Source organism: Rhineura floridana, chromosome 3 (genome assembly GCF_030035675.1).
Source record: "Rhineura floridana isolate rRhiFlo1 chromosome 3, rRhiFlo1.hap2, whole genome shotgun sequence".
In the NCBI taxonomy this organism is placed as follows: domain Eukaryota; kingdom Metazoa; phylum Chordata; class Lepidosauria; order Squamata; family Rhineuridae; genus Rhineura; species Rhineura floridana.
The window spans coordinates 205,446,666-205,472,016 of record NC_084482.1 but is presented as its reverse complement, the minus strand read 5'-3'; the positions used below and the strand labels follow the sequence as shown (position 1 = coordinate 205,472,016).

General features: G+C 43.3%; 2 protein-coding genes across 6 annotated transcripts in view; one reads left to right on the top strand and one right to left on the bottom strand.

Annotated features, from left to right (window-relative positions):
* Nucleotides 1-285: 285 nt before the first annotated feature.
* Nucleotides 286-14,477, bottom strand: LOC133382423 (zinc finger protein ZFP2-like). Of its 2 annotated transcripts, XM_061622131.1 has the most exons (4): nucleotides 14,422-14,439; nucleotides 12,991-13,116; nucleotides 7,082-7,208; nucleotides 286-3,474 (listed from the first exon to the last, which is right to left on the bottom strand). In XM_061622131.1, the coding sequence occupies exons 3-4, from the start codon at nucleotides 7,095-7,097 to the stop codon at nucleotides 1,799-1,801; spliced, it is 1,692 nt and encodes a 563-aa protein (XP_061478115.1). In that variant the 5' UTR covers nucleotides 7,098-7,208; nucleotides 12,991-13,116; nucleotides 14,422-14,439; the 3' UTR covers nucleotides 286-1,798. The 2 variants fall into 2 exon arrangements, with proteins under 2 accessions (XP_061478115.1, XP_061478116.1); XM_061622132.1 differs by lacking the exon at nucleotides 12,991-13,116 and having other exon boundaries at nucleotides 14,422-14,477.
* Nucleotides 14,478-15,083: 606 nt separating this feature from the next.
* Nucleotides 15,084-25,351, top strand: part of LOC133381274 (zinc finger protein 91-like) — a 33,606-nt gene continuing 23,338 nt past the window's right edge. For all 4 annotated transcript variants that reach the window (XM_061620168.1, XM_061620166.1, XM_061620167.1 and 1 more), the window contains exons 1-2: nucleotides 15,084-15,217; nucleotides 16,101-16,231. The gene's annotated coding sequence lies outside the window, so the exon portion shown is untranslated. The remainder of the gene's footprint in view (nucleotides 15,218-16,100; nucleotides 16,232-25,351) is intronic.

Genomic DNA, 25,351 nt, shown 5'->3' with positions numbered 1-25,351 from the left:
ACACAGCACAGACACGTCCCATCAAGCACCGCCCACTAGTCCGGACAGGAAACAGCGAGATTTGGGAATCATAACATTGGAAGTGCTCATGTGAGGATGAATCACCCTTGTCTCGACACAGCCTGGAAAATGAATGCACCTTCTAAACTGTGACGGTGTCTTTCTTGACTAGGTCGTGAGGTTTATTCAACATGTTTTTAAACAACATTCAGGCACACGAGGCCAAAAGCAGCTAAAACATTATCAGCCCAGATTACCTGACAAACATAGAAACAAACATCAATGTGTTGCCAAAAAATGTTTTAATGGACCTTTAACAGACCTATCGCATGTTCAGAGCATTTTTTTACAACTTGGAAGCCAGAAATATTTGTACATGTCAATTAAGTGTGTGTATATATATATACGCATCAGTTCTATCAGGGATGGGGACCCTGTGGCACTCCAGATGTTGCTGGATTAGCCCCCCCACCAATCCTCCCTGAACACTGGCCATGCTGACAGGGCCGGCTGGAGTTTGGGGACAAACAATATCTGGAGGGCCACAGGTTACAGAATGAGGTAGGGAAGAAAGTCATCAAGCTGTGGCACTAACACTGACTAGGCCCTGTTCCTCACATCCTGGCTCTGATGGTAGCTGGATCACGTTCCCCGTTTTTTCCTGGAAACAGGCAATCCCAATCTTCCACCTGAAGATTTCCTCAGCTGGAGCAGTGACATAATTCAGCTCCTGTCCTTTGGGAATTCTTTCATCAGTTAAGAGGAGTGATCTGAAAGGCTATACTCCCTTTGGAAAGATTTACTTTAAATAAATCAGGAGAATACCAGCAAATGCATTTCAGTCAATCAAAGATAGGAGCATGATAATATCAAAGAGAAAGTCACAGCACATTATCAAATCTTGGGGAAGGGAGAAATAAGGATCAGTAGCTGCAAATAATGATTACTGGAAAAACAAAATAGAATATGGATATACAAGCTTCTCTGCTCAGAAGAACAGTGTGCAACTTAACTGTTACAATTATTATGGCAGGCAAAGCTAGTAATCATTTCAACTATTATGCAATTCTACTTTCATTTACCTCCTTCCACCAGTCCAAAGTAGGTAAACCTTTACTATTAGCTATATAAGCATTCATCCTAACTAGTAATAATAGAGAACAGAAAGAATAGGATAGCTACCTACCCAAGGAGGCATTCAAAGGACCCAGATGAATGTAGGGTCCTATGGACTGGACCCAGAAAAACAGCGATAAAGGGGAAAGGTTGGAAAAAATAAAATAGCAAAATGGAAACCTCACCTGGAATTAAGAAATGATATTAAAAAAAGAAATGTATGTATATCAACACTCGAAAAGCAATATCTGCTCAAAGTTTTTATGAGCCAGAACTCCAGCCCCAAAGGACTGACTTAGAGGAGACTGGTCATAAACAGCCTTCCACAGTCCAAGCAGCGACAAGGTTTGTGCTGATATGAGTTCTTTGATGTCTAGAAAGTGTGCCACTCTGACTGAAGCTCTTTCCACACTCCAAGCACTTATAAGGTTTGTCCCCTATATGAGTTCTTTGATGTGCAGTAAGGGTTTGCAATTGTTTGATGCAAAATAGGGCAGGTATGCTAAATTAAACTCCTTCCACACTCTGGACAGTTATATGGTTTTCCCCCAGTGTGCTTTTTTTATGAGTAGCATGGGTGTGACACTGACTAAAGCTCTTTCCACATTCCAGACATTATAACGCTATTCCCATGTATGGATCCTTTGATGTCCCAAAAGATGGCCATGCTGACGGAAGCTCTCTAAACACTCCAGGCATTAATAAGGTTTGCCCCTTTATGAATAATTAGATGTGAAGTAAGGTGGTGGCTACAACTGAAATTCTTTCCACACTCCAAGCAGCGATAAGGTTTGTTCCTGGTATGAGTTCTTTGATGTCTAGAAAATGTGCTACTCTGACTGAAGCAGTTTCCACACTCCAAGCACTTATAAGGTTTGTCCCCTGTATGAGTTCTTTGATGCACAGTAAGGGCACCATTCCAACTGAAGCTCTTTCCACACTCCAAGCATTTGTAAGGTTTCTCCCCTGTATGAATTCTTTGATGTGAACTAACAGAGGTACTCCAAGTGAAGCTCTTTCCACACTCCAAGCATTTATAAGGTTTCTCCCCTGTATGAGTTCTTTGATGTGCAGTAAGGGCACTATTCGTACTGCAACTCTTTCCACACTCCAAGCATTTGTAAGTTTTCTCCCCTGTATGAGTTCTTTGATGTACCTGAAGACCGCCATTCTGACTAAAGCTCTTTCCACACTTCATGCATTTATAAGGTTTTTCCCCTGTATGAGATCTTTGATGTAAAGTAACAGAGGTACTCCGAGTGAAGCTCTTTCCACACTCCAGGCATTTATATGGTTTCTCCCCTGTATGAGTTCTTTGATGTTTAGTAAGGGTGCTACTGTCACTGAAGCTCTTTCCACACTCCAGGCATTTATATGGTTTCTCCCCTGTATGAGTTCTTTGATGTGTACTAAGGGAGCTACTGTTACTGAAGCTCTTTCCACACTCAAAGCATTTATAAGGTTTGTCCCCTGTATGAGTTCTTTGATGCAGTGTAAGAGTATTACTGTGACTGAAGCTCTTTCCACACTCCAAGCATTTATAAGGTTTCTCCCCTGTATGAGTTCTTTGATGTGCAGTAAGGGTGCCATTCTCACTGAAGTGCTTTCCACACTCCAAGCATTTGTAAGTTTTCTCCCCTGTATGAGTTCTTTGATGTCTAAAAAGTGTGCCACTCTGACTGAAGGCTTTTCCACACTCCAAGCATATACAAGGTTTGTTTCCTGTATGAGTTCTTTGATGTACTGTAAGGGCTGCACTCTGTGCAAAGCTCCTTCCACACTCCAAGCACTGATAAGGTTTGTCCCCTGTATGGATGCGTTGATGTACCTGAAGAGCACCATTCTGTCTAAAGCTCCTTCCACACTCCAAGCATTTATAAGGTTTGTCTCCGGTATGAGTTCTTTGATGTCTAGAAAACGTGCCACTCTGACTGAAACTCTTTCCACACTCCAAACACTTATAAGGTTTGTCCCCTGTATGAGTTCTTTGATGCACAGTAAGAGTTTTACTGTCAATGAAGCTCTTTCCACACTCCAGGCATTTACAATGTTTGTCCCCTGTGTGCCCAGATTTTAAGCATTTATATGGTTTCTTTCTTGTATGCCTTCTCCAATATGTACTCAGGGGTTTCTGGCCATTTATGTTTTCACTGCGCTGAGGAGACATTCTTGTTTCCTTTACATAAAGAATACTCCCTTGAATTTTATTTTCACCACCTTCAGAAGCACTGGATTCATCCACCGGCTTTTGCATTTGTCTCCCCTCTTGTCTCTTTGCTTCATCTTGACTCCCCAATTCCCACTCCTTCTGCTCCTCAACTTTTCCCAGTGACACTTCTGTGATCCCCTGGACATCTCCTGAGGGAATAAAAAGCAAAGCTGGTAAAGCGCTATGGAATATATCTGTCTGTTTATGATTTGTACTTTGAAAAAACATTTGTTTGTTCTCTTGATGTCAGGGTGTAATTGCCAAAATTCAAGGCCTTCTACAGTTACTATGTTACAGACCTGTTTTAGCCTGGATCAGGTAAATTCATTTTGGTCGGTCTGGAAAACAACATGCTCTGATTAGCTGGAGGTTCTGGAGAGCAAAGGATGGGCAGTTAACTGTCAGTTGTGAAAGACAGTTGATGAGAGAGGAGTGAGGCAGAGGCCAGAGACAGCTGGGTTGAAAGTGGAGACCAGAGCGGTGGCAGGCTGGCTACTAGCTAGAAACCTGGAAGACACTCCACCCCGGTATGATTTTTAAAATGGCTTCAGTTTGGTTTGCTTTGCAAAGAGGCTGTTTGAGACCCAATGGGAAAAGTAGCTGAAAGAGTTATGTTTGTCACCTCAGTTGAGATGATGTCACTAGTCATATGCACAGGACATGGCCTTTGACAATCTCATCAATGCAATCCAAAAATAATTGTAAGTTTGGCTCTCAGGAGAGGAGCCCATTGTTAAAATCTAGATCTAATCAAAGTAGCTGAAGGATGAATATCACCACCTGCTTCCACAAAAAGAAATCCCAACAGCCTGATCACATGACTTAAACTAGGTATAGGAAATGCGGAAGGACACTTCCTTGAGCCCATCAATGCTGGGATTTCATTTGGGGTTTTTGTCCAGAGAATATAAAAACGGGACCCTTGGAGCCATTTTTTGGTTCTGGGTTCTGGCTATCCAGTTCCACTATGAAATCACTTGGTGAATCATTTGTGCAGGGCCTGGATCCCCAGATCCACTCTGCTGAGTATCGCTCTGCCTGAATTCACTTGCTCAATCACTTGGCCAGCCAGAACCCAGTGGTCTGACTCCCCTGCTTTTCCTCCACTATCTCTGGCCCCTACCTGCTGCAGCTGCTTCAAAAGCCCCTTTCAGGACTCCACTACTTCTCCTGCTTTCCCCTGGGTCTTTGCCAGCTGAAGCAGACATCCAAGAAGCCATTCGCAAGGCCTGCCTGCTGCCTTTGCTGTCTTCCTGACTGACCCAGGAATTTCAACGCACCCCTCTTCTACTACTTCAAGAGTGCCTACTAGGGCTGAGAAAGGTCTATCCTGCTCTCTCTGCAGTCTTCCACTTCCTAAAAGTTGTAGCCTCCGCATCTGGTCCCTGTGCCCATCTTTGTATGTGGGAGAGACTGTTTTAAGAGCAACCCTCTAGTCCTCACTGCCCAGCTGTACATGACTGAGGCCTAGTCTGCAAAGGGAGCCCGGAGACAGAACGGGCAGCCCAGTGTGCCTTCCTCAGTCATGCTGAACTCAAGTCCCCTCCTCCATCTCCTTTCATGCCTTGTGCATTTGCTCCTTCGTGTGAGTGCATGTTGAGTGTGTGTGCGTGTGTTACTTTAGTTATGTTTGTGTATATTTTTACTGAACTCTTTGTAGTTTACTCTTTTAATGTACATAATTTTGGATTCATTTTTATGAAGAAAAGCGACAAATAAAATAAATAAATAAATAAATAATAAACCTAAACAAAGCCATCTGTATGTATCTCTTGAGAAGGCTAACCAAGTATTATGTAAGAACGTAAGAACAGTCCATCTAGTCCAGCATCCTGTTCTCCAGGTTGTTCTCAACCAGATGCCCACGGGAAGCCCGCAAGTAGGACATGAGTGCAAGAGCACACTCCCCTCCTCCGGCTTCCAGCTACTGGTTTTCAGAAGCATTGATAGCCACAGATTCCACATGTGAGGGGCCCATACAGAGAAGGCCCAGTCTCTGGTATCTGTCAAGCTATTATTTTATTAAGTGCACTGCTTAGAGAGGTTTGTGACAGAGTGGTCTACAAAACTCTCTAAATAAATCAAAGTAAATAAATACAACCTCAAGCAGCACACAGGAGACCCCTTGAGCCTTCTGCTTCCAAATCAGATCATTTGGGGAAGGGGAAATCTAAGGTGTTTTCTCCTGGAAGAGGAGCCCAGAGCACCCAAAGAGGAAAGTTGTTAGAGGCTGAAGAAGTGGATGTAAAAAAACCAAGGAGGAAGGATGAAAGATGTGAGGGGATGGGAGAGAGTAAGGTACACGATGAGTGTGAAAGGAGAACTGGAGAAGGAATTACAAGAGATGGGTAAAAATTGTTTGAGAAGCATGTGGGAGTGGGAAAAGGGAAACATAAAAGAAAAAGGCTTTTCCATTTTGATCCCATGAATCAGCAAATTCTGCCTAAAACAGAGCGGCTGTTGCACTATTGCCATAGCAAATGTAAGCTTGAGGAAACTCATTGACATAATGCAAATGGAATCTAACTATTTCCAAAGATGGATTAGTTGAAACTGCCAGTAAGTGCTAACTCATTATTTATTATTATTTATTTTATTTATTACATTTATGTACCGCCCTGAAGCCAAAGGTCTCTGGGCGGTTTACAGCAATTAAAAACATCAAAACAAATAAAAATTTAAAAACACATTTTTTAAAAAACAATTTAAAAACACAATTCTAAAAAATTAAAAAGCAATTTAAAAACACATGCTAAAATGCCTGGGAGAAGAGGAAAGTCTTGACCTGGTGCCGAAAAGATAAGTGTTAGCGCCAGGCTAACACTTTATACCATGTTTTACTTCCATCTGCCACCGTTTTGTGACTGGTGGGCTTCAGTAATTATCTGGTGTTCCAAGCGGGCATTTGGGGTAGAAAGTTTGAGAACCTCTGTGCTAGGTAGTGCTGATGGGTGAAACATCTCATATTCTACAGCTAAGTCACAATTCCCAGATACGAAGTATACCAATCACACATATGAGTATCTACCTGATCTCTCCTCTTCTGCTAAACCCTGGACAAAGGGGTCATCTCCTCCATCTCCTTCCAGCCTGGAGATGAGGTTAGGTTTTGAATTCAGATGTCCGTTTTCAAACAAAAAACATGAACATAAATTTGCTTCAAAAAGCATCACTCTTTTGGGCTATCCAGGACCAGCCAACTTGGACGGGTGTCACTCACCTGTGACTTTGCCACCACTTTCCATAAGGAAGTGGAGCAAGGCAGATGCAGAAGTGCACATGCGCACTGGGGGAAGCAATCTGGTACTCCTCCTGGTGTGCCCACACAGACCCAAACTGCCAGATGCCATACCCCTACCTCTTCCTGCCGGCCACTTGTGGATCTATCTGCCTTTGTGCTGTGTACTCTGAAAGAATGGGAAGCTCCCCCTACCCCGTCTCAACACGAGAGGTGCTCGGCCAGGAGAAAGAGAATCAAGAGAAACAACTCATAGCAGATGCATCCATTTGCCACCATTATCCGAGGCAGTACAGGGATCATGAGCGAGGAGAGCGTTGCTTCCCAGGGGCATCTGGCTGGCCACTGTGAAAACAAGAATCCTGGACTACAGAGGCCTTTGGTTTGATCCACCAGGTTTCTTCATATATTCTTATGCCCTGGCTAAGTCCATCACCACCTTTCTAATTATCGCATTGGTAACACCACCAACAAGAATTCTTACCTTCCCTAGCTACTAAGGGCAAAAGGACTCTTACCCAGAGAGGTTGCCATCTCATGAATCTCCCATACGACCTCCTTGTACAGAGCTCTCTGGCCTGGATCCAGCAGGACTCACTCCTCCTCAGTGAAATGAAAGGACACCTCTCCAAAGGCCACTGGTCCCTGGAACAAGAAAACAATTGCCTTCCTCATGAATTCTCCCAGGCAAGGTGTGGACATCACCTGCCCTCAACTCACAGACTGAAGAGAGATGTGGCAAGTGGGGATTTTTCCTTCATTGTTCACAAATCATCTGAAGTCCAGATGGCATCTACCCGAGAGGTCTTAAACAACTCAAATGTCACATTGCTGATCTTCTAATAAAAATATGTAAATTCTCCAGAAGATCAGCTTCCATATCTGAGGATTGGGCCAATGTATTACAACTGATTTTTAAAAAGGGACCCAGAAGGTATATTGGAAATTCAAAGTCAATTAGCTTACTATCTGCCTCAGGGAAACTAGTAGAAAGGATTATTAAAGACCGAGATAGCATACATATAAAAGAATATAGCAATCATTGGATAAGAGGAAAGATGCTCTTATGGATCAGTAACTGCTTAAAGATCAGGAAAGAGAGAGTAGATATAAGGACAGTTCTTCCAATGGAGGGATGTAAGAAGTCCGTCCCCCCCAATCAGTATTAGGACCTGTGCTTTTTAACTTGTTATGAAATGATCTGGATTTAGGGGTGAACAACGAGGTAACCAAGTTTACTGATGATACCAAATTCTTCTGGGTGGTAAAAACAAATAGGGATTGTAAGGAGCTCTAAATTGATTTTTCCAAACAGAGTTGAGCATTACAACCGGAAATGCAAATAACTGTAAGCAAGGGTCAAGTAATGTACACTGAAGCAAAAAATCCTAACTTTGCCTATCTACTAATGAGATCTGAACTGATGGTGACTGACCAGGAAAGAGATTCCTTGGGGTCACAGTGCATGCCGCAGTGAAGATACTGATGTAGTGTGCGACAGCTCTGAAATCAGTGAATTGCATATTAGAGATCATGAAGAAAAGGACTGAGATGAAAACTGCCAAGTGAGAAAGGGCAAGTAAGAAGAGAGACACACCACACATCTCATGGCTAAACCCTGTTTCATTTTATACAATTCAGACACATAATTACAACCTGATGAACACCAGGCAAATTTCCAGTAGATTTAATTGGATCTGAATATAAGTAGTTGCTGCACCATTTTTAAACAATTCACACCAATACTGAGATGCCAAAAACAGAAACTTTTTATGTGGCACCCCTGATTTGCAGGGGGGGAGGTTGGAAGGGGGGAGGGTCATCTAAAAACTGGCGCTCCAAGGGTTTGCACTCTCTTTAATTTCTCTGCTTCTATAAATGATATCAGCTCCAGCCAAAAGGGGTTTTATTCACCATAGCCTGGATTTCATAGCCTACAGGGAGGAAGGGCGGCATATAAATTTTATAAATAATAACAATTTTATGTAGTTGTTAACTACTTTACACCAAGTACAGGGTGAGCAGTAAGCAAGTAAAAAAAGGGAAAAAAAGGTGGTTTTTGCTAAATTTGACCCCACCAAAAGGCCCTTAATTTCAGTACAGTAGGGTCCCGCTTTACAGCGCTTCATTCATGCGGCGGTTTTCAATAGGGAAAGGCCCCGATCTTACAGCGCTTGTTCCGCTAATATGGCTTTTTTCCCCATCGCACGGCATTTTGACGTCATTTTAACGCGACGCGGCCCATCAGTCTTGTCCCCCATGCTTTTTAACATCTACATGAAGCCATTGGGTGAGGTCATCAGGAGTTTTGGAGTGCGTTGTCATCAGTATGCTGATGACACGCAGCTCTACTTCTCCTTTTCATCTTCTTCAGGTGAGGCTGTCAATGTCCTGAACCAATGCCTGGCAGCGACAATGGACTGAATGAGGGTTAACAAGCTGAAGCTCAATCCAGACAAGACTGAGATGTTGTTGGTGGATTGTTTCTCTGATCAGATGGTGGATATATACCCTGTCCTGGACGGGGTTACACTCCCCCCAAAGGAGCGGGTTCGTAGTCTGGGAGTCCTTTTTGACTCTTCCCTCTCACTTGAGGCTCAAGTAGCCTCGGTGGCAAGGAATGCGTTCTACCAACTTCGGTTGGTAGCACAGCTACGCCCCTATTTGAGTAAAGAGGATCTTACATCAGCGGTACATGCTCTAGTAACCTCACGCTTAGACTACTGCAATGCGCTCTACGTAGGGCTACCTTTGAAGACTGTTCGGAAGCTACAGCTAGTGCAAAATGTGGCAGCCAGACTGCTAACAAGGACCAAGCGGTCCGAGCACATAACACCTGTTCTGGCTCGCTTGCACTGGCTGCCAATAAGCTTCCGGGCTAGATTCAAAGTGTTGGTATTAACCTATAAAGCCTTATACAGTGCAGGGCCACGATACCTGTTGGAACGCCTCTCCCGATATGAACCAACCTGTACACTGCGTTCCACAACGAAGGCCCTCCTCTGGGCCCCGACTCATAGGGAGGCCTGGAGGGTGGTGACAAGATCTAGGGCCTTCTCGGTGGTGGCCCCCAAATTGTGGAACAGTCTCCCCGTGGAGGTGCGCTTGGCGCCGACGCTGCTTTCTTTTCGGCGCCAAGTGAAAACCTTTCTTTTCACCGAAGCATTTTAACTTAGTTTAACTTAATTTTATACAAATTGCTGTAATTGATTTTTGATTGTTTTGTCCTGTGGTATTGTATTACGATTTTACTGTACTTTGTTCACCGCCCAGAGAGCTATTGCTGGTTGGGCGGTTTATAAGCTTAATTAATTAATAAATAATAATTATTATAGTCTATGGGCCCCCACTTTACGGCAATTTCCGCTTTACGGCGGGGGCCTGGTCCCTAACCCGCCGTATTAGCGGGGCCCTACTGTATCATCATTGCCATTTTTTTTTTACCATTTCGCTACCCAGAGGAGAGAACGCTAAACCCCACAGAGTTTAATTGAATTATCTTCTTCTATGGGGGAAAAAAATCCTAAAGTTGGCAGTTTTGTAAAATTGTCAGTAAGTTGAATCCTCATGTCTCAAAAGGAAGTTAATTTTAAAATTTGACATTTTGCTCACAGAAAGACTCAGTCAGTGCAAGGATCAGCACCAATTTTCATCATGGTGTCTTGACCAGGGTTTCAGCTTTTTCCCCACACACCCCATTGGCCATTGTGGCTGAGTTGTCGTAGTCAACAATGTTACTGAAAAAAATCTTAAGATGCCTGAGCCTTTAATTTTGTGTTATGTTGATAGGTGATCATGTCAAAGATGTTCACTTGTCTGTTGACACTGTTTATATTCTACGGTTTGTGAACCAGTTCTAAGGGAAAGGTTGTAGCCCAGTGGAAGAGCAGCTGCCCTGCATGCAGAAGGTCCCAGGTTCAATCCCCGGCATCTCCAGGCAGGGCTGGGAGAGACTCCGTCTGAAATCCTGGACAGCGGCTGCCAGTCAGCGCAGACCACTGCTCTTCAACCTTGCGTCCCCAGGTGTTGCTGGACTACAACTCCCATCATCCCCAGACAGCATGATCAATGGCAAGAGATGATGGGAGTTCTAGTCTCTCAACATTTGGGGACCCAAAGTTGAAGAACAGAGACGTAGAATATACTCAGCTAGATGGACGAAAGGCCTGACCCAGTATAAGGCAGCTTCCTATGTCTCCATGCAGCGGCGCTGGGCTAAATTAGCTGCCTTCCATTTCTGAGCCCACATTATTATAACTGCTGCCAGTAGATTTGTAATAAACTTCCAGTCTTTTGAGTTCAGTCATCCTTTTCCATAACTCAAGATAATAGCCTTAGGACTAACAAGCAAATTATATCTTCTTGACATATTATGATTAATTCAACAGTATCTTCTACCATAACTGAAAAAATCCCCATTGTCTTTCAAGAGAACATTAGTTTCATAGATTCATTTTGAATTAGGCTGTGTCAACAGTCACACCATACATTTAAGCACATGGCTTCCCTTAAAGAATCTTGGGATTTGGAGTTTACTGCTCACAGAGCGACAGTGCCCAGCACCCTTCATAAACTACAGCTCCCAGAATTGTTTGGGGAAAGCCATGTGCTTGAAATGTATATTAAACCGGATAGCAGGCTCTTATTCACGAGGGCTCTTACACCTGGCCTGTAGGAAGAGAGAGTGGGAAGTCGTACCCACCAATTTGCATCAGTTTCAGGAAAAGCTTCATTTGCTAAACCTTTTGTCTGCCGTGATACTTTAAAAAGCGTGAGGGCAGGGCCACCTGTTTGCTTTGTTAAATCAAGTGGCAACCTAAACTCTGGGGGGAAGGAAACTGAGGAGGGCTAGCAAGAGGGTATTTAAATAATACTCTCTTTATTAAAATATCAAGGCAGCACCAAAGAGCCAAGCAAGAATGTCAAGCTGCCTTATCATGAGTTACACCTTTTAGGTCAATGTTCTCCATTGGGATATCCAAAGCTAAGCTATATTCAACATCAAATTCCAAGCTGAAGAAAAACATGGCACTCTGCTCTCTGGGCCAGGACAAAACATACACCCCAGGAAAGGGCAAGGTGTCCTCTGTGAGATGCCAGTGCTTCCCACCTGGCCCAAAGCTATTGCTGGGCGCTGGGCACAGATAAGGACATTTACGCACAACCAAAATAGACAAAGATGTACAGAAAAAGTAAGTAACTGGGGATGCCCACCACAAAATCTGCTCTGGGCCAGGACAACTCATATACCCCAGGAAATGGAAGGGTGTCCTGTGTGAGAGTGTGTTCTATGAGATACCATCCATGCATCCTTTAGAGTGTCATCTATGAAACTACATCTTCTTCAAGAAATCATTGTTTGTTGACCCTGCCACGAGTCCTCCTCTCACGAACACCAATGCCTTTTTAAAATAATAATAACTGAGCCAGTGTGGAGTAGTGGTTAAGGTGTTTGACTATGACCTGGGAGACCAGGGTTTGAATCCCCACATAGCCATGAAGCCCACTGGGTGACCTTGGGCCAGTCACTGCCTCTCAGCCTCATGAAAATCCTATTCATAGGGTCACCATAAGTCGGAATCGACTTGAAGGCAATACTTTTTTTTTCATAACAAGATAAACAACAGGGAAGACTAATACAAAAATTAAACATTAAAAAATTCCACCAGAGATCACCGGCCATAAGCACTGGAGTGTCACAGACGACACCCTGTTATTTTCTGGGGTGTTTTTCTTGGCCAAGAGAAGATTTTGTGGTGAGCACCCCCAGATACACAATGCTGAAGTTGGCCACTAGTTCCCAGTCCCTTATTTTCTTGAATGTTCAGAATACTAAAAAAGAAAAGTTCACAGCTACAGCAACTCCAAAGCAAAGTTAACATGTATCTAAACCCAAAAATGTATGTTGGGGTACCCCATATCATATATCTCCATCATCTGGGGACTCTCCCCATCAGGAACAATAAAATTTTTGCATCAAAATGATCAGGCTTCTGAAATGCTCAAAAATGCATAATGATGTCATAAAATCACAAAAAATAAGTAACTGAGATTGCCTACTCCAAAATCCGCTCTGCAACAGGACAAATCATACACCCCAGAAAAGGGCAAGGTGTCCACTATGAGATGCCAGTGCTTCCAGCCTGGCCTAGAGCTTCTGTTGGGCGCAGGGCATGAGTAAGTGCATCTATGCGTAACCAAAATAGAGAAAAGCATGCAGAAAAAAATGGGGTGTCCACCACATAATCTGCTGTGGGCCAGGACAAATCATACACCCCCCAAAATGATAGGGTGTCCTCTATGATACTCCAGTGGTTATAGCCTGGCCTAGAGCTTCTGCTGGGTGGTAGGCATGGATAAACGCATCTATGCACAACTCAAAGAAACAAAAACATGCAGAAAACAATAAGTAACTGGGGGTGCCCACCTGGATATCTGTACTGTGCCAGGACAAGTCATACACCCCAGGAAAGGGGAGGGTGTCCTCTACAAAATGCCAGTATTTCCCCATGGCCCAGAGTTCCTGCTGGGCACAGAGCACTTGTAAGGGCATCTATGCAGAAGAAAAATAATGAAGGAATAAGTGGAGAAAAATATGTAATTTGGGGTGACCACTCCAAAACCTGCTTTGGGCCATGAAAAATCATTCACCTGAGCCAAAGCGAGAGTGTCCTCAACAAGATGCCATTGCATCCTGCCTGGCATGGATTTTCTTGTGGACACACGGAACAGATATGGGCATCTATGTTCAAAGTATATAAGGAACTGTGGGTTACAACCCCAAAACATGCTTTGGGCACTACAAGTCATACACCTATGCACACGGGAGAGGGTTCCCACCCAGATCAAAGCTTCTTTTGTATGTATGGCATATATATATATATTGGAAAAATAGCAAATATGTAGAGGAAAGAAAATAAGGAACTGGGGTGCCCATCCTAAAGATGATTTGGGGCACCACATATCATACTTCCATGCATCTGGGAGAGTGTGTTCTACGAGATGCCATCCATGTGTACTTTAGAGTTTCATCTCTGAAATGTCTTCTTTTTCAAGAAATCATTGTTTGCTGACCCTGCCACAAGCCCTTCTGTTATCAACACCACTGGCTTTTGAAAATAATAAAGACTGAGGTATAACAAGATAAGTAACAGGGAAGACCAATACATAAATTAAACATTAAAAATTCCACCAGTGATCATAAGCACATATAAATATATACATGTAGGTTTCTTGGTTTGTTTGTATATATATGCTTATGGTATTTTATGTATTTTAAATAATTGTTTATGTATTTTAATTTACTGTTTTGTCTTGTGTAATTTTATTATGTATGTGTGCGATTTTATTGTAAGCCACCCTGAGTGCCCCACTGTGGGGTAGAAGGGCAGGACAGAAATATTTTACATAAATAAATAAAAATAATAAGCATATAAAACCATACCTTTTAAGCTCAATATTGTCTACTGGGATATATTAGAACTATTCTATAGTATACATCCAAAGCTAAGCTATATTCAACATCAAATCCCAACTGAAAAAGAAAAACGCAGCGCTTGAGATTTACATCGCCATTTTATTTATCACCAAAAATAGGAGATGTTGGCAAGGGAGACTCAAACCTGACCTCAAACACGGTAGCCTTCGGGAAGGAGGCAGATGGGACCCAGCAGTAGGGCAGAGCCAGGAGCCACCGGGGTGGCTTGTGTTTCCAAACACTGGGAGTCGGATGGGGGGTGTCCCCGCTTTCCTTCAACATCCCCCTCCTCCCTCCCCACCACACCCAATTGTGCCCCTTGATCTTGGGGATCCCTCCATGCTCCCTCCCGCCTATCTCTGCAAGCACGAAGAGACTCACGTGCTCACTCGCCGCCATTCTTCCGGAGAGACCGGACAGGAAAGGGAAGTCCCTCTTTTGCAACCGTCCCTTCTGCTCTAGGAACGGCAGCTCTATTGCTGTTGTTAACCATTAACAACACGGTTCACTCTGAGAGCAAAGGGAGGTGGGCAGCAACTGACAGCAAGTTTCTGGACTGTGGTATATGGGGGTGGAAGGAAAGTAGCACCAAAGACAGCCCAGTTTGTTGACTGATTTTATTGCCGTGATATTCCACCTTTCCTCCAAGGAGCTCAAGGTGGCACACCTAGTTCTCCACTTCCTCCATATAATCCCCAAGATAACCCTGTGAGGTAGGTTAGGCTGAGAGCAGTGACTGGCCCAAGGTCACCCAGCGAGCTTCATGGCTAAATGGGGATTCGAACCCAGGTCTCTCCCAGACTGTAGTCCAACACTCTGACCACTACACTACACTGGCTCTCAATCTACTCAGAATCAAGTTCCTAGTAAGTGTCCATACGACGGAAGCCGTTAAAAATAAATTGATTGTATGGCCACAGAAGAAGAAGAAAAGAACGGTTTTTTGAACCCAGAAACTGGCTGTGTCTGCTCAGTCTATCTCAAAGTCTATACGGGAAATGACTCCGTCGCGGGAGAAGCGATGCAATCGGGGCGCTCTTTGTATGTCCAAGACACACGCGGGCAGCCCTTTGCGGTCAGTCCTACTGGCGGCAATAAAGGTTTCAGAGGCTCCGGCTGCTCCAGAAGGGTGAGGGGGCGGCAGGTGAAGAGGGGGCTTGCGAGGAAAGAAGGAAAGGTGTGTGGGAGAGGGAGAGGGAGGGGTGGTGAGTTTGGGGGCACCCCCTTTCCATCTGGTGGGGGTGGGGTGATACAGCACCACATCAATTGAGCATTGTTACACTCGCATGAACCAGGTGTTCTGTTTTATACTCTTTTCTTCCTTAATATATTCAATTTTGCACTGCGCTGGCTTTCTGCAAAAAACAAAACAAAACCAACCCCTTCCAGATGTTGGTGTGCAATAAAGTAATATTGTTTAAAAAGCAGAAAACAACCCAGCCAGTTCAGGACACCTCACTTCAAGAAGGATGCTGAGCAACTAGAACGCATTCAGACGATGACAATAAGGATGATCAGGGGAAACAGTCCTGGAAACAAATCCCGGTGAGGAGAAACTGAAAGAACTGGGCACGTTTAGCCTTGAGAAGAGATGATCGAGGGGAGCTATGATAGCACTGATCAAGTATTTGAAAGGTTGCCACAGAGAGGAGGACCAGAATCTCTTGATTGTCCCAGAGTGCAGGAGATAGAATAATGGGCTCAAGTTGCAGGAAGTCAGATTTTGACTGAACATCAGGAAAAACTTCCTAAAGACTGTGGAAGCAAATGTTAGACTTACCATGAGAAATTCCTTTTCTGCAGGAGAGGAGGGGAGTTGCCCCACTAAGTGTTTTTTGACCACTGTGGGGTGGTGGTGAGAAGGAATTTGACCAGTAGACAGGGAAAGAGATCATATTCAGGCTGTCTGGGAGGCCCCACTTACAGCCTTGCTTTTTTGTGACTTGTAACCAAATCAGCCTTTCCTGCAGCTTTATTAAACTGCCTTTTTACCACTTTAAAAAAAAGGATAGACTATGATTATGATGTAGGGTTTAATATGTGTTTTGTTTTGGTTTTAGACAACGAGCAAATCTGGGGAGGGGTTTCCAGCCCACTCAGGTCTCCTGAAGAATTCTTCTTCCAATGGAGTGTGTGGGTCGTGACAATCCATCCTAGACTCTCTTCCCCTGCAAAATAGAAACTTATTGTGGTAAGTCCAAAGTTCCTTTCTTTGTTGATTAACTCAAACAGAGGCACAAAACAGAGGAAGACTTCTTATAGTCCATTCGCACATCATCTTATTTTATCTGATAATAATAATAATAATTTAATTTCTGTGTCGCCTATCTGGCCAATGGCCACTCTAGGCGATGTACATGTAAACAATTAAAATACAATGTGATAAAGTACAATAATACAATATAAAACAATACAGCAGCAACAACAGCACTAATGCAGGGTAAGAGGCATTACAGTCATAACAGTTAACCCTCCCCGGAAATCCCAAAGGCCTGTTGAAAGAGCCAGGTCTTTAAGGCTTTACGGAATACATTTAGGGAAGAGGCGTGCCGTAGATCTTGGGGGAGGGAGTTCCAGAGAGTGGGGGCCGCCACTGAGAATGCCCTCTCTAGTTCCCACCAATCTAGCTGTTTTTGTCGGCGGAATTGAGAGAAGGCCCTGTGTGGCTGATCTTGTCGGGCGGCATAATTGGTGGCGTTGAAGGCGCTCCTTTAGATAAACTGGGCCGAGACCGTATAGGGATTTAAAGGTTAATACCAACACCTTGAATTGGGCCCGGAAGACAACTGGAAGCCAGTGAAGATCGAACAACACTGGTGTGATGTGATCCCGGCAGCGACTATCCGTAAGTAGTCGAGCCGCCGCATTTTGTATAAGTTGTAGTTTCCGGACCATTTTCAAGGGTAACCCCACGTAGAGCGCATTACAGTAATCCAAACGAGAGGTGACCAGGGCGTGTACCACCAGTGGGAGCTGATGAACAGGAAGGTAGGGTTGCAGCCTTCGTATGAGGTGTAGTTGATACCAGGCTGCCCGGCTCACTGCCGAAATCTGAGCCTCCATGGACAGCCTGGAATCAAGCACAACCCCAAGGCTGCGGACCTGGTCCTTCAGGGGTAGACTCACCCCATTGAACTTCAGGTCAACATCTCCCAACCTTCTCTTGTCCCCCACGAGTAGCACCTTGGTCTTATCGGGGTTCAACTTCAGCCTGTTCCTTCCCATCCATCCACTCACGGATTCCAGGCACTTGGACAAGGTCTCCACAGCCATCAGACATCAGACATGATCAGACATAAACACCTCAGATGGGTATAAACAAAACTAATTTTGAAATGTTTGTGCAGTGCAGAAAGAGGGTTCAAAAAACTCCTGGACTGAAAACTCCCTGAAACAATTAACATTTCTCAGGTGGCAGTGTGCTGGCAGAAGTTAGTTAACCGCTGCCCAGACTGGAAGTACTTCTGTATGGTGGCTTAATCTTGTAAATGGGTTGTTCAGATATCATATATAGATCATTGCCAACTGTATTTTTTTTAAAAAACCCACATTATTAGAGCAGTGTATATTTAAAGCACATGACTTCCAAAGAATCCTGGGAACCGTAGTTTACCTCTCACAGAGCTACAGTTCCCTACACCTTCAAAAAACAGTATTTTCCAGGATTCTCCGGGACTGTTAAAGTTGTATAAGAGTGCTTTAAATGTGTGGTGTGGATGTGACCATAGTTGAATGTTCCTCCATACATGTCATCAAAAAAGTTTCTAAGCACAGAAACTTAGCAGGTAAGGAAGATGAGGAGGGGAGGGTGTTTTTTAAAAACTCATGTATGGAAGAGTGACACAGTCCAGAAACATGCTGACCACCTCCATGTGAAGCAAGCAAGTGATTCCTGCCACTGGGCTCTTTAATGATTAACAACTACAACAACAGAACATCCATTGCTAGAGCAGAAGGGAAGACTTCAGAAGGGGGACTTCCCTTTCCTGTCAGACCTCCCTAAAAGAAATCCCGTGTGTGAGCATGTGAGTCTCTTTTTGCTTGCAGATGTTAGACGGGGGCTGCTTGGAGGGAGACCCAAGATCGAGGGGCACAATTTGGGGCATTGGATGGGGAGAGAGATAGATCCTGGAAGAAAGCGGGGACCTCCTTTAAGTTCTCCGGCCAGGAGACTCCTGGGGTTTGAGAATGCAATCCTGCCCAGCTCTGCCCTACTCCTGGGTCCCACCTATCTCCTCCTCCCCACAGGTGGCTGTGTTTGGGGACAGATTTGATCTCTCAGGGACACCTGCATTTTTGGTGATGGATAAAATGATACTCGTAAATGGCAATCGAGCTCTTTCTTCTAAAGCTCTGTCTTCTTTTTTAGCTTGGAATTTAATCTTGGATATACTGACTCTCTTGATAAATAGATGTGGTTAGGGTGTATCTAAGCAGACAGTACTGAGCTGGACAGGTCAGCGGTCTCACTCGGTAGAAGGCAGTTTTTTCATGTTCCTTGTTTCCCTCTTTAGTTCAGCCTTGATATTTTAATAATGAGATGATTATGTAAATACATTCTTGCCAGCCCTCCTCAGTTTTCTTCTGTACCAGAATTAAGGTTGCCATGTGATTTAACGAAGCAAAGAGATGGTCCAGCTCTCATGCTTTTCAAAGTAGTCAGGCAGACAAAATGTTTAGAAAGTGAAGTTTTTTCTTGAAATTTATGCAAATTGGTGGGAGCAGCATCCCACTCTCTATTTTTATATGCCAGGTGGGTGTTAAAAGCACAGGAGGGGGGCCAGGAAAAAAAGGTTGGCAAGACTTCTCCCTCCACGCTTCTCCCAGGTGGATGATAAAAGCACAGGAGCGGAACTGGAGGAAAAAGTTGTCCAGACTGATCCGCGCTCATGTGAAGTAGACATTGAAAGGTTTTGTGTTTCTAAAAACACCTTCAGACTTTTTTAGTTATTTGGTAGGCGTAACCTGGTTCAACTGGAACTCGACACATGCCCCAAGACCTTATGCGTGATTTGGCTTTATTCTGAGCGTTGGGTGAGTCATTCTGCTAACCAGGGAAAAGTGTCAGTAGAATCATAGAATAGTAGAGTTGGAAGGTACCTATAAGGCCAACAAGTCCAACCCCCTGCTCAGTAGTGTCTGAGCTTGTCTATATCTAACCATCAGAATATAAACAGGAAGCAATAGCATCTCCCCACTTGCCAAATCGTCTCTCATTAAACCAGCCCCCTTCCTTTCAAGCCAATATAAAGCCCCCTCCTCTCTCTTCCCTCCTTGAATTACAGCTCTTCAGAATATTGGGCAATTTCTCCTATTGTGGTGGTGGTGGTGGTGGTTCCCTGAAAGCAGCAGGAGGAAAAGACCCCTAAGCAGCAGCTTGGTCCTTTCTGTGCTCAGCCAGTCAATGAACCTGGTTGTTTCAGCACCTGAAGAGGAACTCTGTGGGGGAGGCAGTGGGGAGGAGAAGAACCATCACCGGCTGAGAGGGAGACCAGGTTGGGTCTGGAGCCTTTCCTCCCATTGAGAAGCAGGGAAGGTGGGTCCTTTCTAAAAAATCATTTTAAAAGAATGATGATTCTAAGTAACAGCTGAGAAGAAAAAGTCAGGAATGGCTGAGGATTTGATTTTGGGGGGGGGAACAGGGTACCAAATAAAGGGCAACGAAGGAGAGAAAGGAGGTTTGCTGATTACGGAAGAGAAAGGGAAATGCAGGAGGGATGCTCTTCTCTTAAATTAAATGGCAGTGGAGATAGGTCAGCGCAGATAATGTGGGAAGCTTTACCTAGAGTGCTGGAGGAGTTTAGGTGGGAAAAAGCAAGGAGGGAAGCACCCAGAAATGCTCCAGCCAAAGCGAGGAAAACCTTCAAGGTGCCAAACCAGCAAACAGCAAAGAGTGAAAGTGGGAATTTTGTGTTGCAGCCCATCGTGTTTCCAGTGTGACACAACCCTATTTCAAGGGCAATCTGCAAAGGTATATATATATAACACCACTAAAATCAATTACATAAATTCTGAAATATATAAAAGTACATAAATACATCTGTTCAAAATGAACAAAACAACACTCTGCATAATGCTGGCCAAAAACGACAATTAATAAGGAGATGACAACCAAAATGAAAGATAATGAGAAATAAACACTAAAAACTTCTCAAAAACTTAAACTGCTTACACATGCACCTCAACTTCTTACAGAGGTTTTAATTGGTTAAAATAAGCCAACTTATTTGCATTAGGTATTCCAACACATTTATTTTAATCCTTTTTATCCATTTTCATTGTTATGGTTTATCTTTGTTATGCTTCCTCTTTCTCCCCCCCCCCCCCCGCCACAGTGTGCTGGGAGGAAGAGTGGGATATAAATACATAAATAAATACCAACAAGTCTCATAAGAGAAAAGCCTCTAAGAAGGCAAAAACAGGTCCCCAGAAACCTCTTTGGAGTCATCTCCCAGGGACTCGCATCTGCCTAGGATGCCTGGCAGGAGGCGGCCAAACTTCCCCCATACCAGATGGGAGGGGCGCCACAGAATCCTCCAGTGGGGCTACTAGCAGTAAACGTTCCAGAAGGTGATGTTACTATGTAGGAGAATTCTTTCTCCATTGGGATCTTTTGCTGGGGGTCCATGAATAAAAATTGAAGACACAGGCTTGAAGCAAAAAGGTAGGTCTTTATTCTTTACATGCACATGCGACACTGTGTGCAAGCTCTTTTATACCTTAATATTACAACATGTGACAGTAATTCACCAATCTTATGAGTCCTTGCCTACCCAACATTACAGTTCCTCCTCTCTACATTCATTCCAAACCAATCAGAAAGCATTAGCTAACTCCAGTGGTGATTTCCAAAATTCTGTCCATGTCATAAATGTTACCATTGTCCTACTGGACAAATGAATTTTGGGACTAGCTGGAACAGTTCTTTCCATGGACATGCTTTCAAGCATTTTTGTACATCCATTGTTGCATTGTTTCTGATCGGTCAGGCTGACTCTGGCACACCTAGAAATATTTTGGACAAGTTCCCTGAGTTAAGTTTGGGAACTTAACTCGGTGTTTGTGAATGTATGAGCACCCCCAGTTCTAATTTCTTTGCCACAGGGGTTCTTGTCCTTCTATTTTTCTCAGAAATCCCTTTTCCTTACTTATAAAATACATAGCTCATGAAGGAGGATTTTATTTAAAACACTTGGGCTCATTTTGAGGTCACACAAAGAAAAAGAAAGAACTGGTTAACTACTATTTGCTTCTTAGTCACTTAGATATATAGACAGACAAGCAGGCCACCCCAGATGTACCCTTTTCTTTATGGAAAGACACCTATAAAGTGTTAATACACTTATTTAAAATCTAAAATCTATTTCTCCTTATTAAAACATTTGATTACTTATCCCCTAGATGGCATTCAAGAATCAAACATTGGAAATCCCTACTCATTTCCCAAAATTTAAAAAAGCACTCTTTGATTCTGAACAATAGGTAATTAATTTTCTGCCTCGGCCAGGTCTTGGCAAAGAACACAAGAAGGTCTCTCTGACCGCCGCCATGGCAACAGGTTTTTGAGTTAAATATTAAGATCCAGGTTTTCTCTACAAGCTTGAATCTCAGGGCCCCATTAGGCCTGAAGTTCAATATTTAACTCCTCATGATTATAAAACGTATAAAATTCCCCATTAATCAACAACAATATGATGTTAATCCCAGATGTTAATCCTGCAGAGATTTCTGTACTCTCCAAGCCCCCCGTACTGTGGTGCTTGGGAGCGAAGAGGGACAGTGGAATCCCATGTCTGACCAGGAGGGTGTCCTGAGCCATGCCTTTTCAAACAACAAGAACATGGGCCACTTTTTCACAAAGTCTGTTCTGCCTTAAAACTGAAACAATCAGAACAACCCAGAGGAAAGGGGAGGTGGTCCTTTCTTCTGTGGTGATATCCTTTAAGTCCATCCCGTTACCTGAGTCATTCAAAAGGGTAACTTACAGTGGGATGCCCCCTTCACCAATAAAAAACACACGATGCACGCCAGTATGCTAACAACATATAAGGCTCCTGCCTGCTTCTCTTTGGTCGCTTGCTTCATGTGGATCTCCCAAGAAATGGCTGATCTGGATGTGGATGCTGCAAAATAATCACCTTATTGTATAAATTGATGAGGCTCCAGGAGTTTGTCAGATGCTCCTCTAGAAGCACTGATTTTCACAGATAGGAATATGGCCACCAACATTACTAAGTGAGTCCTCTGGTTAACTTATGGGATAGTTGACGGCGCTTCTAGAAATAATCTGGCTGCAGCTTCTTTCAAAGTATTCAGACTGTTGAGGAAGAAGCTTTAAATAAAATTCTCTTTTTTTTTTTTCCAATTAATTTTTATTCCAATTTTCAAAACCAAAACAATACAAAAGAAAACAACACAAATCAATAACTAGTACAATACAAAAAGAAAGAAAAAAATATATATATATAAAAAAGAAAGAATATTGACTTCCGATTTGTCATAGTTCAGCTATAAATCTATAATATATAACAAACCTATCTCTTAATAGATTATAAAATCACCTTCCTCCAACGGTTATCTTAGTTGGTTTCAAATCTCATTAACATCATATCATTTTAATCTTCCACAAAAAGTCAAAGAGAAGTTTCCAATCCTTGAGATATATGTCAATCAATTTTTTTTCTAAATAAACATGCCAATTAATCCAACTCATCAAATCTACTAAGTCCAGTAATTTTAAATCGCTCTTCTGTCATTATCCATATTGGGTCCATCTTCCATCTTTATGCACCCAAAAATCTTGCTGTCATAGTCATATAATAAAAGTCTGATAGGAATTTCCTCCATCACAAATGTTTTCTTACCATCAAATCCAAACGTATCACTGAAGTGTTGTTGCAAAGCCGCATCTCTGTTCCTCTTTTCCACATGATACACTAGTACATCTCTTGAAGGTTTTTCCATTGACACAAAACAGGGATTAATTCTGTTAACTTTCTCCATTTCAAGTTCCATCAAATCCTTCCAGTCCAAGAATTTTCTTGAACCGATAATATCTTTATCTCCAATCTCTTCAATTCCTTCAAGGACAGCGCTGAATTCCAAACTATAATATTTGTCTCCAGGATCCATCACAGCCAGAAAATCCAAATCTTTTTTCATGTCCATAATTAAGCCAATCTCCATAGTTTGAACCTTGCCTTTAATTTCTCTTCCATCCTTTTTTTGTTTTCCAGATCTATCTTTATTCTCCTTTCTCATAGAGTCCTGAGTTTCTTTCAGCTCCTGTCCCATTTCGTGAAATTCAATTCTCCACGCTTGTCTATTATTTCTCAGTTCTTGTTTTATTGAGTTAATCCCTTTCATTATTTTCTGAAACATGTCTAGAGATAAAGTCCCTTCTTGTACATCCATGATCTTCTTAATTGTCATTCTTAAAACCAAAGGAACAAAACTCCTTCAATTTTCAATGTCCCAAACAGAGAGCAGCTTATTTCTTTAACCAGTTACAAAGGAGTTAATCTTTCCAGCAAACTAACGTCACACGCTAGACAGCCCTTATCTCTTATCTGCCCAGAAGTGTAAGAACGGCTTTAGTTCACAGCGTCGAAATAGCTAGTAGCAGAGAGAATGAGCAGATTCGTCAAAAAGAAAAAAAAAAGTAGATCAAGAAAAATAGTCCCAGTCTTATCTCTTTCAATCAGAAATCTCTCATCCGTTTAATCTTTAGAATGCTATTTTCCATGTCAGCTTTTTGCAATAAAAAAAAAGATACGCTATTTATATTTTCTTCCCCCTTAGTTCCGTGAATAAAAAAAGGAAAGTCTTACCTCACCTAGGTTATCTCAATTGCTGTTACTTTGACAAATCTCTTTAGCTGTATAGATAAGAAAATGATGAATGTAGACAGGAGGATGTTTGCCTGTTAATCCGTATAAAAGAACGGGTCACTTATCCAGCTGAGCTAGCATAAAAATCCTCGCTCTGTCTGAGCTGCTGGAAGACAGACAATTCTGACGAATTCCAGACTCCAACAATCAAAACAAAGCTATGTAGGAAATCTCACGTTTCTTCTTTAACCGGAAGAAATTATTCCCAGTCAGAAAAGAGCCTTCTGACTGAATTTAAACTGGAAAAGTTTCATCCAAGACGAGAGCTCATCTCAGAGGCTGCACAGGCGTAGGGATCCTCCTGGGAAGTCGCTTTAAATAAAATTCTCGATGAGACAAATGACAAGCTATACCTTCGCTCTTCCTCCCCCCCCCCAGATGATAAGTGTCCTAACAAAAGACCTTCTTACTCCTTTCACCCCCAAAGAGAAGGCTTTTGTTACAGGGGCTTTTGTGGACAGTCTGAATTCCACCAGAAGCCCAGCCTTCAGCAACCCCAAGCCTGACCCCCAGCCAAAAAGTCCCATCAGGGGACATGTTCTGACGCCAGGCCCCAGAGGTCAGGGGACAAGCTGCAGGACTTTGCCCAGGTTTGGCAGCAGACCTCAGATGTGTTGGTAATACAGACACTGTCCCAGGGACTCAGACTGGAACTCTCGCTCTTCCACTCACTCATTTCTATCCCACACCAGTCTTCAAGGACTGGATCAAGGCTCAGAACATGTCCCGTGAGATAGAACTCCTATTGGGAGCGATAGAGCCAATCCCAGTGTGGAAGGAGGGGTTGGAGATCTACTCCCACCTGTTCCTAGTCTCCAAGGATGAGTGGGGGTTGCTCGGGCTGTCTATAAGCTCAGCTCCCTCCTCAAGATATTCTTTAGAGGTGGTTCTGCAGGAAATGTTAGAAGTCCATCACAGAGATTTTCTTGCATCCGTGGGCCTCAGGAGGCCTACCTCCACATTCCAATATTCCCAGCTCATTGGAAATTTCTCAGATTCACTTATGCAAACAGACATTTTCAGTGCAAGGCAATGCCATTAGGCTCACCTGAGCACCTTGAACGTTCACTAAACTCATGATTAGCTTGGAGCTACATCTCAGGCAGCAGAAACTTCACATTTATCAATATTTAGATGACCTCTTGATCAGGGTTCTGTCACTACTTCAAGCACAGGTTCCTCATTGTTGAGAAGAGCTACTGCCTTCCTCCCATCAGCTGATCCACCTGAGGGCCCTGATAGACATCTCCACAGGGTTCATCACCCCGGCCCTACATAGGCTAACCAAGATTCAGTCCACAGTCCAGGCCTCTATAGTCCGCAGTTCAGCAGATCTGATGAGCTTGGCTCTATGTACAAACTGTTCTCCTGCATAGATTAAACCCCGTGGGTCAGGATTCACACCAGACACCTGCAGTGTC